Source organism: Amphibalanus amphitrite, unplaced genomic scaffold (genome assembly GCF_019059575.1).
Source record: "Amphibalanus amphitrite isolate SeventyFive unplaced genomic scaffold, NRLGWU_Aamphi_draft 000017F_arrow, whole genome shotgun sequence".
NCBI lineage: Eukaryota > Metazoa > Arthropoda > Thecostraca > Balanomorpha > Balanidae > Amphibalanus > Amphibalanus amphitrite.
Window position 1 is genome coordinate 1418157 of NW_024881513.1, and position 14728 is coordinate 1432884.

At 55.1% G+C, this 14728-nt stretch overlaps 1 protein-coding gene across 8 annotated transcripts in view; it reads right to left on the bottom strand.

Moving 5' to 3' along the window:
• LOC122387653 (catenin delta-2-like) overlaps positions 1 to 14728 on the bottom strand; it is a 95826-nt gene that overhangs the window by 31729 nt on the left and 49369 nt on the right. For 6 of the 8 annotated variants that reach the window (XM_043378044.1, XM_043378053.1, XM_043378026.1 and 3 more), the window contains one exon: positions 10207 to 10384. In XM_043378044.1, coding sequence (XP_043233979.1) covers positions 10207 to 10384 — 178 coding nt within the window. Of the gene's footprint in view, positions 1 to 1708; positions 1750 to 10106; positions 10169 to 10206; positions 10385 to 14728 lie in introns of those variants that run through there. The other 2 variants (XM_043378090.1, XM_043378082.1) reach the window with 2 other exon arrangements.

A 14728-nucleotide genomic window follows, 5' to 3' on the forward strand; every position in this document is an offset into this window, starting at 1 on the left:
GGTTCGATTTCTCAGCAGAGCCCGGTCGGAGAAGCGCTAAGTCAAGGAGTCATCAGTGGATCGCCCCACGGCTAATCGTCTCCGCGGATCGCTTCAGTGGATCTAAGTGTTCCAGTAGATCGTCTCTATTAGGCAGGTCTCAGCCGGGACATGCCGGGTATCCGGTCCTCAGCGGATCGTCTCGGCGCTCCGGCTGAACGCGCCCGAGATTGATGGAACAGAACTAATCCGCTCCGGCCGAGTGATACCGACTGTCTGTCCGGCAGCGCGGCGGAACAATCAATAACAGAGTCCAGTAAATGACGCAACAATACTGAGCGCTGGCATGGAAGGATAAAAGTGAGCTAATTAACGTCACATAGCGCTGTAGAGCGGTGCGTTCGCAGCAGCCGGTGCGAGTTGCAGTGCGCCACCGCTGACCCCCGCCCAGTCGTGTCGCCACGGCCAGGCGCGGGCCCGCAAGGTTTGAGCTCGGTCGGTGAGCCCTCTCGGCCGGCCCGACTGTCTGGTGTGCGGATCGATCGGGCCCGCTCCGACAAATGTGCCCCGGCTCCGCCTTCTCCCGGCCGAGCCTCTCCTCATCCCGCCGGCAGCCGCTGGACCGGCCGACCCTCTCCTTCCCCGGCCGAGACTCTCCTTCTCCCGGCCGACACTCTCCTTCCCCGGCCGAGACTCCTTCTCTCGGCCGAGACTCTCATTGGAGTCTCCTCCGAGACTCGGCGAGGGCTCGGCCCGCCGACCCTCTCCTTCTCCTACCGGCTGCCCGGCTGTGGGGTCCCGCCGTTCACCGGACCCCAGAGAGTCGCGGCGCTGCCGGCCCGCGGCCCACGGTCGGGGCACGGTGGCCGCCCACCCGCGCTGCCTAGTACGTCTGTGACTGACACAGGAGGTCCGTCACCGGTCTGTGCAGACAGGGCCGGCGGGGGACGGTGGTGAGGAACCCCGGGGGCGGCCGTCACCGGCAGGAAATGCCCCCGCCAGGCCCGTGTGACCCACAGGTGTTCAGCCGGGTGATAGCGCGGCGCGCCGACACGCGACATTGCTGTCCGGTGACCACTGCCGGGCGGACCAGCCAGTCACGCTGGAACGCTCGATCAGCACGGTTTAACACTTAACAGGTGTGTCGGGTGGTTGGCAGTGCGGACCGCCGTGGTCTCGGGAGTACAGCACTCAGCCGGGGGCTGCTCTGACAATCGGCATTGCACAGCCAGCCCGTCAACAATCCTATTTCGCCGACCAAACAGGAAATGGGATGACAGTCCGTACTACATGTCAATCCGGTTGCACCAAACACCCATCCCGGGGTCGCGCACGTGTGCGACAGATCCCTGTTCAGCTCGCGTCACGCCGGATTCCAATCTGACACGGTCTGTAAATACGCGGCGCGGGCTGTCCTGCCCCGTCCACTCACCCTGCTCGCTGCCGGGGCTGGCCGGCCGGTACGGGTCCATGGTGTACGGACTGTACGGGTGTTAGGGGACTGTACGGGCTGTACGGGCCGTCCACTCACCCTGCTCACTGCCGGGGCTGGCCGGCCGGTACGGGTCCATGGTGTACGGACTGTACGGGTGTTAGGGGACTGTACGGGCTGTACGGGCCGTCCACTCACCCTGCTCACTGCCGGGGCTGGCCGGCCGGTACGGGTCCATGGTGTACGGACTGTACGGGTGTTAGGGGACTGTACGGACTGTACGGGCCGTCCACTCACCCTGCTCGCTGCCGGGGCTGGCCGGCCGGTACGGGTCCATGGTGTACGGACTGTGCAGGTGTTAGGGGACTGTACGGGCTGTACGGGCTGTAGCCGCCGAGCCGCTGTTCGCTGTAACGGACATTATTTTCGATTCGTTGGGTGAGATGCCTTTGGTGAAATGCGAAACTTCAGCTAATGATTTATTCAAATCTTAGTTCATCTCTATGTCATGTCATGTCATGTCGTTAAAGCTTTATGCATCTTACGGCTCAGAGCTAAATCAATTAGTATACACAAAACTACGCATCGTATACAGCAATCGAAAACCCACCAATTTTAGCCTTTTTCGATGACCTGGAAATTTAAATTAAATCTCGCGGGCATCGCACGCGAATATAACTAACGGCGCCGCCACATGACAGACTATTTACAAATATGTACAATACCGTATCGGAATAACGTGATGAGGCGGCAACACTCCCCACCTTGACCCGATCAGGGCTCAACACTCACTACACAACTGCACATGCCATTAAAGCTGACCGCTGTACAGCATACACTTACGTCACCTTTGTGGCATCAACTTTCTAACGCGCCATGCAAATGAGCGCCTGCCACATTTGAGCCCTATTTGGTTCAATAACAGGTCCTAAATACTACCGCGCTAAACAAGCACTATTCAACTGTTAGAACGTCAGCATGACAAGCACCAACACAAGGCTCATCACCGATCCATCAATTGTCTCAACTATTTCTGGTCACCATCGCGATCGGTGCGGCATGGTGCTCTGACGAGTAGCACCTTACAGAGATGCTATATCTTTGTGTTCTCACTATTCTGCCTCCAAGATGAGAACGAGCTTCGATATCGGCCTCTTCAGAACTGACGTCTCGGTCTGTACCATCGCAGATCGGACGAAGCCTTTCCGGTCCGGGAAAGTCTCTTTGATTCGGCCCAGAGGCCACCTGGAGCGTGGTGTGCTCGTATCCATGACAAGCACTACGTCATTAACTGCTATATTTCGTTCCACCTTGTTCCACTTGTGTCTCAGTTGTAATAGCGGCAAATACTCCCGAATCCATCGTTTCCAGAAGATATCGGCCAAATACTGCATTTGTCTCCATCTTCGAGCAGACCGGCTGTCCCTGGCGGTGAACAGGCTGTCTGGCGTAGGACCGCCCCTCAGCAGGAGAAGGTCATTTGGGGTCAGCGGCTGCAAGTCTGTTGCATCACCTGAGACGGTGGTGATTGGAGTCGAATTCAGTATTGACTCGACCTCGCACAACAGCGTGCGGAGCGATTCTTCCGTCAGCGTTTGTTCCCGAAGGAGCCCATTCAGAATCTTTCTGATGGAGCGAATTTGTCTCTCCCACACCCCACCGTGTGATGATGCACCAGGTGGGTTGAATATCCACGTGATACCCTCCTTCAGGAGAAATTCGTGGACTTTCTTCTCTTGAAGTCTCTTCAACTCTTCGCGCAATTCTTTCTCGGCCGCCACAAAGTTGGTACCGTTGTCCGACCGTATAAGCGTAGCCTGACCTCTCCGAGCCTGGAAACGCCGCAATGCGTTGATGAATGAACTGGTGTCGAGGCTCTCGCATAGCTCTATGTGTACAGCTCTACTGGAAAGACAGCTGAATAAAACAGCATATCTCTTGAGCTGTTTTCTACCCATTTTCACATAAAATGGACCAAAGAAGTCCGTTCCAACTTGGCTGAACGCACCCATGTGCGCTGTCGTTCTCTCTGCTGGCAGGTCTGCCATGATCTGCGTGACCGGGGGGGCCTGCAGCCTCCTGCAGCGAACGCACTTGGAGAGAACTCTGCGGACCGCTGAGTTGCCATCCACTATCCAATACTTGCAACGTAATGCTGCCAGAACATGTTCCCTGCCTGAATGACCTCTGCGCTCGTGCATATCTCGGATGACAAGATCTGTGACATGGCCTTTCTTCGGCAGAATGATCTGGTGGATTGATGACGGTGATAGTCGTGAATTTCCTAAGCGGCCTCCCACTCTGAGTACGCCGTCTACTTTCGCTGGATTCAGTCTGTACAGAGAGCTGGACTTTTTCACTGTTGAGCAAGACAGCTCATCTGGAAAGGATGTCTCTTGTACGTATTTGACGATGGCCATTTCTGCTCTCGTTAGCTCTTCTGCTGTCAATCTCGCACACTGATAGGTACGCGCGAGACCAGCACGACCTCTCTTTCTGGCGTCACGGTTGCGGAGAACATCCTTTAAACGAAGTATCCAGGCCACTCGAGTCTTCAGCTTGTGCCAATCCGATGCACTGTGTAGGAGGCGCATGGTGTGATCCTCGTCTGTAGCTACGACATTCACATAGGGTTTCTTCACTTCCAGTGGCTCAGCATCCGAGCTGGATCTGAGGTCTGGCTGTTCCGGCCACTCTGACTTCGGACGTTTGAGGAACGCTGGCCCACCAATCCAATCGGACTCGTTCAGTTCCCGTGCTGAGCTACCACGCGACAGAAGATCGGCCGTATTCAACGCCGACGGCACATACAGCCATTGGTGCGGTTTGGAGCCATCATGAATGATTGTCAGACGATTTGCTACAAATGTTTGAAATCGAGATGTCTCGTTATTGATGTATCTCATGTTTGACATGCTGTCGGTCCAGAAAAACACTTCCTCTATTGGCAGTTCCAATTCTTGACGGATCTGAGTGCTGAGTTGAACCGCTAATGTGGCGGCCGCAAGTTCTAGTCGTGGAATTGAGCATGTCTTCAGTGGAGCTACTCTCGACTTACTCATAAGAAATGCTGTATGCACTGACCCGTCATCTGCAGTTGTTACATAGTAAGCTACTGCCCCATAGGCGGACTCGCTGGCATCGGCGAACAAATGAAGCTGATGTCCATGTATTGGAACGTTCGGAGTCAAACTCCTGGGCACGGAAAATGCGTGTAACTGTTCCAACTGCCGACACCATTCGTTCCATTTTCTCAAATGGACGGCCGGTATTTGTTCATCCCAGTCCAACTTCATCCTGCAGAGGTCCTGGAGTAGTATTTTCGCCGGCAGAATGAATGGAGCTCCGAAGCCTAGAGGGTCATACACTGCGCTGACGGTCCCCAAAATTCCTCTTCTGGTTGCTGGACCTTTTCGGATATCGATACGAAAACTGAGCGTGTCGTTTTGAACATTCCATTGTACGCCAAGAGCCCTCTGTGGCATAGGGCTATCTCCAGTAAGGTCTACCTTGTCAGGGAAGACACAATCCACCTCGGGCAGCCCACTCAGCGTTTCAGGGCTGTTACTCACGAATCCGGTCAATCGGAAACCTCCCCTAGCACAACATTCTCTCACTCCTTGAGTAACATCCTTCAGTTCTTCGGCCGTTGAGCATGACTTCAGAAAGTCATCGACGTAGAATGACCTCTCGATACTGTGTCTGACGTCTGTATGGAAGTCATTACCAAAATCCTGTGCCGATCTTCTCAGCGCAAAACTTGCACATGAAGGCGAGCTGACAGCGCCGAACAGGTGAACGTTGACCTGATATTCCTGCAGATCCTTTCTTACGTCACCGTCAGGCCACCACAGGAAGCGTAGTAGACTTCTTTGCCTTGATGGAACGCGCACTTGGTAAAACATTTTCTCGATGTCGGCCATGACTGCGAATGGCCGTTCTCTGAATCTCATCAGAACGCCGAGGAGAGAACTGGTGAGGTTTGGGCCCTGCATAAGACGATCGTTCAGTGAGGCGTTTCGAAACTTTGCGGAACAGTCGTACACTACACGAATCTTGTCCGGCTTGACGGGGTGGTAAACTCCATGATGTGGAATGTACCAGGTTTGCCCAGCGGTTTTGAGGTGACTGTCTTTGACTCTCTCGGCATAGTTCTTCTCGATCAAGTCATTAACAAATTTCTTGTAATCTTCCATGTACTTGTCGTTTTTTTTCATTTTCCTTTTCAGGTGCTCAGCTCTAAGCAATGCCTGTTGCTTATTGTCTGGAAATGGTGCGTCTTCTTTCAGAGGTAAGGGAATCTCGTAATGTCCATCGATATAGCGTGTTCCCGCTTCGACCGTTTTCAACCACACTCTGTCCTCCACTGACAGTCCCACGTCGGTGGAGCTGCCGTTGTCTTCGAATTCCTTATTATATAGCGAGACGAACTTCTCATGAATATCAGAATCACCTCTGAGTACACTGACTCTGTTTACTCTTGCCGCTCCATGATCTCTGGTGGATCGGAGTTCTCGGGGTCCATACACAGCCCAGCCCAGCTCTGAACGGAACGCAAATGGCTCGCCTTCACCGCCTCTCCTGACCTCAAGTGGACACAAAGCCTCGGGACAGTTTCCGCCAATCATGAGGCCGATCTCAGCGTCTACTTGTGTCAGAGGAATTCCCTCGAGATGCATCCATTTACCGATGTCGGCTGGGGTTGCGATGTCCTCGTGTTTAACTGGTATCCTTTCAAGTGTGTAGGTGGGTGGCAGCTGAACAGCAGTTGAAGAATGAAGGCCTGTGATAGATAAGCCCTCGACTACTTGACATTGTACGGACTGATTTTCAGAAGCAGCAGTCATCATCGTCAGCTTTGTCGCTTTTCCCTTGACGTTCAGCCTTTTAAGCAGAAGATCTGTGCAGAATGTTGCACTTGACCCGAGGTCCAGGAAAGCATGAGTGACGACCGATCGTGAGCCGTCAGGTGATCGAACTAACACGGGTATCACTGCCATCATTGTGGACGTGTCTCCGCGAGCACCAGCCGCCACTTCTGCGCCGTCTATCTCCAATCGTCCGTTTCTTACGACGGCTGCCGGCCCTGCACTGCTACCACTGCTTTGCTTGTTTGTAGCAGAAAATTCGGAAGGAGATGCCTGCTTGTCGTTGTGCAGCGGAGTCGGATGGCGACCCTGGGGGACCATCAAAGCGTCCAAAACCGCAGCATCCAAAGTACGCAACATCCAAAACCGCAGCGTCTTAAGTACGCAACGTCCAAAATACGTCCAAAATCGGGTATATAGGGAGCATTCACAACGTCCAAAACCGAAACATCCAAAACCGCAACATCCAAAACGTTTCATCCAAAAACGCAACATCCAAGAACGCATCATCCAAAGTACGCAACATCCAAAGTACGCAACATCCAAAGTACGCAACATCCAAAACCGTTAGGTTAGGTTAGGTTAGGCTAGGTTAGGTTAGGTTAGGTTTCCTTATTCCCGGTAGGCAAAAATCAGTACCTAGATTAGGTTAGGTTAGGTTAGGTTAGGTTAGGTTAAGTTAGGTTAGGTTAGATTAGGTTAGGTTAGGTTAGGTTAGGTTTCCTTATCCCCGGTAGGCAAAAATCAGTAGGTTAGGTTAGGTTAGGTTAGGTTAGGTTAGGTTGGTTTTGGTTGTTGCGTGCCTTGGATGTCGTGGTCTTGGACGTTGTGGTTTTGGAGGTTACGTACTTTGGATGTTGCGTCTTTGGATGTTGCGTTTTTTGGATGATACGTTTTTGGACGTTGCGGTTTTGGATGTTTCGGTTTTGGACTTTGTGAATGCCCCCTATAAACCCGATTTTGGACGTATTTTGGACGTTGCGTACTTTGGACGCTGCGGTTTTGGATGTTGCGTACTTTGGGTGCTGCGGTTTTGGACGCTTTGATACGGACCCGGCGACCCTTGCAGATCTTGCAGGACAGCCTTTTTGTGCACACACTGATCTGATGCCGCTGCCGAAGGCACCCGAAGCAAAGTCTTTGTTCAACGATGAACGTTCTTCTCTTTTCATAGGGCTCATGATTCAGCCTCTCACAGGAATCCGTTGAATGTTGCTCGGCACAGTACAGGCACGTCATCACCCGAGGAGATGCGTCCTTATTGACACCTGTTGCAGACACGATGTGAGGCTTCTTACCGCTTCCATCTGGCTTGGTCAGCTTCCCGAAGGTGGGATCTGTGATTTTTCTCACTTCTCTGTCAACGAAAACTACGATGTCTTCAAATGTCACCTTTCTGTTTGCTTCTTCCTTTATTTGTATCACTCTATTGCGCCAGCTGTCCTGGCAGTGATAGGGAAGCTTTTCCACTATCTTGCGCATCGTTCTTGGATGGTCGGTCTCTCTCGACCCTGGAGGTATATCTTTCATCACGTTGAGACACGACGTGAGCGCGATGGAGAACTTGTCCAGGCTGTCCACATCACCCGGCTTGATAGAATTCCAATCAGTCAGAATGTCGACAAATGCTGAAGACACCGAATCAGGGTCTCCATATCGCCTGTTGAGCAGGCGCCTGGCCTCCAGATAACCCGACCCATCTGACATATGCGCGCATCCACGTACGATATCAAGAGGCTTCCCGCGCAAATAGGTCTGAAGATAATAAAGCCTCTCGTCGGGATCATCAGTTTTACTGGCGACTCTGGAGTCGAAAGCTCTAACAAAACTGCGATACTTCGTTACATCGCCGTCGAAGACCGGTATCTCCAGCTTAGGCAACTGGCCCTTCTGAAGCTGAGTGAGCAGCACCCTTGAGTAGTCTGCCTGCTGTGACTGCTGAGGCTCTGTGTGACCCCTCTGCTCTGTCGCTGCTCCTGCTGCCTCCGAGTCGTCTATGCTCCTAGCATCGTGCGTGCTGGGCTCCCGCGATCTCCCAGACGGTCCATCAGAACAGCGACGCTCTTGAGTAGGGTTCCTGAGCCCTGTTTCTGGCTCAGCATTCCCAGAAGTCAGAGACTGAGAGGACGGCTGGTTTTGTCGGTCGGAGAAGGATGTGACTGGTCGTGCCGTGGCCGCCATGCCCTCTGGCTGATCAGCTTCCGCCAGGATCTTCTCTCTTGCCTCCGATTCTGCAAGCTCGGTTCTTATCATTAGTTCCTCTCTACGAAGCCGAAGATTCAGCTCCTCCAATTCGATTTTACGTTTCTCCTGCAGAAACGAGGCTCTTGCCAGCAATGCAGCTCTTTTTGTCGCTTCAATAGCTCGCAGTGAGCGCACTGAGGCGGCAGACGCGGAAGTGTGACAAGAGACAACTGACTCGCCACACACGGATTGGTCATTCAACGCCGCCTCAGTTATGGAGTCGTTATCTTGTCCGTTGTTGTAATCGGCGTCTTCTCGGTTCCTGCTAGAACCATCGTCCTTTTCATATCTCATAAGTTCTTGCAAACGTCGAACTAGAACGGCCTTCGTGCCCTTAATATTTGCGTGTCTCTCCCTCAGTCGCTCTTTCAACTCACTCACGGTAAGTCTGTCAAGCTTGTCCATTTTGTGACTTCCGCGAGTTGCGTCCGATTAACCAATCAAATGCAGCACAGTGGACCGATTGATCTTCTGTGATGCGTTGAATGCGATCGTCTCTCACGTCAGGCCAGGACGAGACGAGACGTCAGTCGTGAAGCGCGTATGAACTCGCCTTCAGACGTTTTCAATTGGTGCAGTCAATCTGTCACGCAAGTCCACTAAAGCCGTCGTTTCCTTGGAAATACAAGAGCTTTTCACATCTTGCAATCATTCTTAGGCCTCATCTCGCAAGCTATTGCAGTCTTGCCGACTTAATCTCGCTTACATCCAAATATGTCATTGTTCTTGCATAGTTCTACGCTTTACATCTCGTTTGGCTTTAACTTCGCACAAAGCTTTATCTTAAAGCTTTTTACTTGAATGCACTGGCTTTAACTAAATGCTTTAGCTTGAATGCATCAGCTTAAACTTAACTGTGAAAAGTTTTAAATGCAAAGCCTTTAAACTAAATGCAAGTTTCGTTCTTCAACTTCGAACAAAGCCTTAACTTTAAGCCTTTACTTTAATCCATCAGCTTTAAGTTAAGTTAAATGCTAAAGCTTTAACTGTAGCCGCCGAGCCGCTGTTCGCTGTAACGGACATTATTTTCGATTCGTTGGGTGAGATGCCTTTGGTGAAATGCGAAACTTCAGCTAATGATTTATTCAAATCTTAGTTCATCTCTATGTCATGTCATGTCATGTCGTTAAAGCTTTATGCATCTTACGGCTCAGAGCTAAATCAATTAGTATACACAAAACTACGCATCGTATACAGCAATCGAAAACCCACCAATTTTAGCCTTTTTCGATGACCTGGAAATTTAAATTAAATCTCGCGGGCATCGCACGCGAATATAACTAACGGCGCCGCCACATGACAGACTATTTACAAATATGTACAATACCGTATCGGAATAACGTGATGAGGCGGCAACACGGGCCGTCCACTCACCCTGATCGCTGCCGGGGCTGGCCGGCCGGTACGGGTCCATGGTGTACGGACTGTGCAGGTGTCAGGGGACTGTACGGGTGCTGTGGGGACTGTACGGGCCGTCCACTCACCCTGCTGCTGCCGGGGCTGGCCGGCCGGTACGGGTCCATGGTGTATGGACTGTGCGGGTGCTGTGGGAACTGTACGGGCTGTACGGGCCGTCCACTCACCCTGCTCGCTGCCGGGGCTGGCCGGCCGGTACGGGTCCATGGTGTACGGACTGTGCGGGTGCTGTGGGAACTGTACGGGCTGTACGGGCCGTCCACTCACCCTGCTCGCTGCCGGGGCTGGCCGGCCGGTACGGGTCCATGGTGTACGGACTGTGAGGGTGCTGGGGCGGCCCACCGGCCGAGTAGGCGCTGAAGTCGCCCGCCTGGCCCGGCTCCAGCAGCTGGCCGTCGGGGCCGATGTGGTGCAGCTCCCGGTAGACCTTGGTCACCGTCGTTACCTGGCCGGCGGCGGGGCGGGTCAGGTCACAGACCGCGCAGCTCAGTACACCCCAGCGGCGGTCAACCCCAAACCTCGGAACAGACAACGGTGGTACACTTTTGGTAAGCTGCCCTGGACACCGTCTGCCTTTCACCGCTGCGCGCATTATACACGGGTCATTTTACACACAACCAAACAGCACAGCGCACCACACCAGCACCAGCGGACCAGGGCACAGAAACACACCAACACCGTCGGATCATAACACACATACAAACGTATCAGACGGTCGGATATGCGGACCTCTCGACAGCGGGGTATTTCTACAGCGAGTGGGCTCAGGCCCCATAGTACCATCTCAGAGCTCGGACAAGCTGTCAGCGCGTCTGCTCAGAGGATAGAGCGGCGGCGCCTCATCAGCTGCGCAAACACCGCCCCTCGCCCCCCGATCAGCCCCGCCTCTGCTGCCAGTCCCGCCGCCGTCTGTCAGCCCCGCGGCCGCCATGGCTCGTCGGGCCGCCATACGACCGTGAGAGTCCGTCAACTGATCTCTGGCTGTTAGCGATTTGAGCGAGCACGCCTAATGGTTTGGCCGGCGGTCGTCAGCCGACGCTCTAGGCTCTGCCAGTGGTCACCGTTCAACAATCGCTGCACGCCACTATATACCGCGCCGTGACGGCGGCACACGACCCGCTGAGCCGGGCTGATCCCGCGTGATCCGGCTGATCCCGCGTGATCCGGCTGATCTCGTGATCGGTAGGTGAGCCGGCACCGATCGTCAGCGGACGGCCGGCCGATCAGACCAGCGATCCAATCCTGGCGATCGTCGGCCGGGGGGGGGGGGGGGCGTCATTATCGCACGTGACCTGAACACCGACACCGGCCCGCGGTCCGCACTCTCAGTGAGCTGCACAGAGTGGTCAGAGGTACCGAAACGGTGCTCACTGCTCAGACCACAGGTTCAGATCAGGACGAGCAGGTGATACTTACCAACAACTAAGCATCATCGACACCGACAGACACAAGCCCAGAGATGGAGTTTTGAACATTTGCTGAGGCGCCACCCAGCACTCACCGACCCGACACTCTCTCCCATTTCACTTGTGCTCCCTTCCGCCGCGGCCAGCATCGATAACTGGCTGACAGATGTAGACCGAGCGGAACTCTATGGAAAGAAGCCGCCCACAAAAGACGGGGCTCAAAGGTACCCTGAATGGCCTAATTAGGCAGTGGCGATAACAAAGTAGTTTGTTAAGGCACCGAGACAACTAATTAGCGCGCTGTCAGTTGTCACGCACGGGGACCAAACAAAACGTACAAACTTGCTGGAGCTGCTCGAATATAGTCCGCTCGGGTAGGGATCCTCCCAGCCCCAGATCCAGCCGTGTAAAATGCATTCACGAACTAGCGTCAGGGGTTTGCAAGCTGCAACCGATCGTGCGCCATTATTACCCCGGGACCCCGGGGCACTTCCATCAGCCGACTGCAGTCAGCAGCCGCCCGGGGCCCGGGGCGCCTACTAGTAGACCTAGCAGCTGACTGCAGTCGGCAGCCGCCGGGCAGGAGCGCCTCCCACCAGCTGACAAGTCAGCAGCCACTGGGCGCGGGGCACCTCCTAACCTACCAGCCGACCCTCAATGCCGCGCTGTCGGGCAAGAGACCCGAAGAAGCCGCGCTGTCGGGCGGCCCCCAGCTGCCCACTGATGCCGCGTTGTCGGGCGGCCGGCGATCGCCTCATCACACCCGCAACGGACGTGCTTTATCATCGTCCAACCAGAAATAGCCTAATGACCGAAGTTGGGCGGCGGCTCCGAAATGAGCGCCGCCATCCGACGTCCTCGGCAGCGCCGGGACTAACACAAACATCTTCCGCCAGCCCCGGATACCGCCACAGGAGCGGAGCGGTCCTGACGCCCCCACCGACACCAGGTACACACCACAGCCCGGAGGAGGAGGACGGCTCCGGCTGCCGTGAGAGGCATCCCGTCCCCGCTGGTAGCCATCTATCCGGCGCGCGCCGCGGCCGAGCCGCCGGTGCCGCCCCGCCGCCACTGGGTCGGCGGCGTCCGACAGCGACCGTCGGCACCGACAGCGGCGACAGGAGCGGCCGACGGCCGGCGTGTGTTGTCGATAGGCCGCGGCGGCGCCAAATAATGGCGCGCCCCGCCGTGACGAGCATATAAAGCGCGCCAAATGCCAGCATGATAGACCAGCATCGTTAATTCGCCCCAGCCAGCCGGAGGGCGGGTGGGCGGCGGACCGGCCGGGCGGGGGACGGAGTTCCTCTCACGGCTTGGCGGCCGAGGCTGCACAGAGCAGCGCCGTACGACACACGTCATCCGCACCCCGGCGCGGACAGGTGTGCGTACATGTGTGTGCGTGAGGGGGACTTCGGCACTACTCGAACAGGTGGTGAGGGGCGCCGGGAGCACACGTCCTCCCCCGGGGCGCCAGTCGTGGCGACGTGCGCCGTTTCCCACCCGCGTCACGCGCCGGTCCTCGCCGCCACTCTCCAGCGGACGTGACCGAGAGCAGGCCACGCACCCGGCGCCGGCGGCCGGGACAACGGCCGCGACCGCGACACCAACTGGACAGTCCCGTGAACCCAAAACAGCAGACGTCATTTTGAGACCTGCAATGCCTGAGCAGTACCCACAAAACGCAGTTCCACCAATCAAAATAATTAGCTACTGGAGTTAAAACTTAACCGCCTCGGTCTCGAAACAACAGAAAAGGCCTAGCAGCCTATGAATCTGAAAACTTTAAGTCCTGGATAGCCCTTATAACTCCAGGACCACAGGTGAGTAATATGGCCCCTGGAAGTGCCTCTCAGGTCGGTAATGTTGGCTCTGAGGTCACAAATGTCGGTCTCTGACCGGTTTCCATCAGGTCGTTCCTGTGGACCGCTGACCGGCGCCCCTCAGTTCCACCGGGTGCCGTGCAACTGAGGGCCGCCGGCTGGCCGCACAGTGCTCCGTGGCCGCCGGCCTCTGTTTAGTCTGCCGGCCGTGCCGTACCGGCCGCGCCGCTCTGACCAGACCGTGCTGGGCAGGCCGGCGCCGCATTCCACACCGTCAGCGGCGCGTCAGCGGCCCGGTGTTCGGTGTCGGCCGACACTGACACGGACACCAGCACTGACACGTGCAGCGAGCGGGGGTCGGGCGGCCGACACAGCGGGCACGTGAGTTCCGCCGCGCGCCGCTGGGCTCTGCACGGAGAGACCGCGGTCATAGAACACCACAGTGGGCCGAGCAGGACAGTACACCGCAGCAGCCACGGGGCTGGTCAACAGTGCACGCTGCGCAGTGGTCTGGAATGATGATACGGGAGACGGTAAAATTCCGCAGCACCCGCGCACCATATCACGGCGTCACCCGCACGGGTTCTCCTCCAGCGTCACACACCCACACGAGTCCTCGAGCTCTCTCTCAGGCGCCACCCACACCACGCGGGGCGTCACTCAAATACACAGGGTTCACACACAGACACACAGACACACACCCGAGCAGCTACCATCGAGGGAGACTGGCTGGGTGCGCAAAACATACGTGTGACGGGGTAGTACACTAGCACAGCCATGCGGCAAAACGGTGCAGGGTGAACGGCAAAAGAATACAGAAACGGCAGCTACTGCCGGCACAGCTAACAAATGACGAGCCAAACATCCTTAAAAACCTTGATACACTGAAAAATATAAAATATCCGATCAAATGAGCATAAATTAGTAATACTCACTTGGCATACCTTATTTGCCGTAGAATTATAGTTTGGTCTTGCAACATAGCCAGGTTGCCAAGTGTGCTGTCATTGACATAATGTGCCGACCGGCAGTGTTCTAAAATTGGATATTGGTTGGGTGTGCCGATGAAGAAAAAAAAAAATCTTAGGATGTGTCGTACTGACTTAAAAGTCACCGTCCAGCACAAGAAGAAGATCTATTCTGCTCTCCTCTACACCTTCCAGCCAACTAAACTCACAATCCCCCTCCTGGCACATCCACAGCTCGCAGACACACATCTCACATCATCACCAACCAATCGCGCTGTCATACGTCATATATCTCACATCATAACCAGCCAATCATGCTCCCATACGTCATGCCCGGCCCAGCTACTTGCAGGGTGTAACTCGGCCCTGCCGGCATCAGATGCCGGCGGCTATGACCAACGCTGGGTCACCGGTTCACAGCTCGACGCTGAAGCTGACTCACACTTATACGGCTCACATTCATCCTTGCGTCACGCTACATCACCCCCTGGTTCTGAAGAACCACATTACTCTACATGTTACATGTCATTCAATCAACGCATCAACTACATCCTCTGGCACACCATCGCCATATCTTTCCGGCTCTCTTCGAACA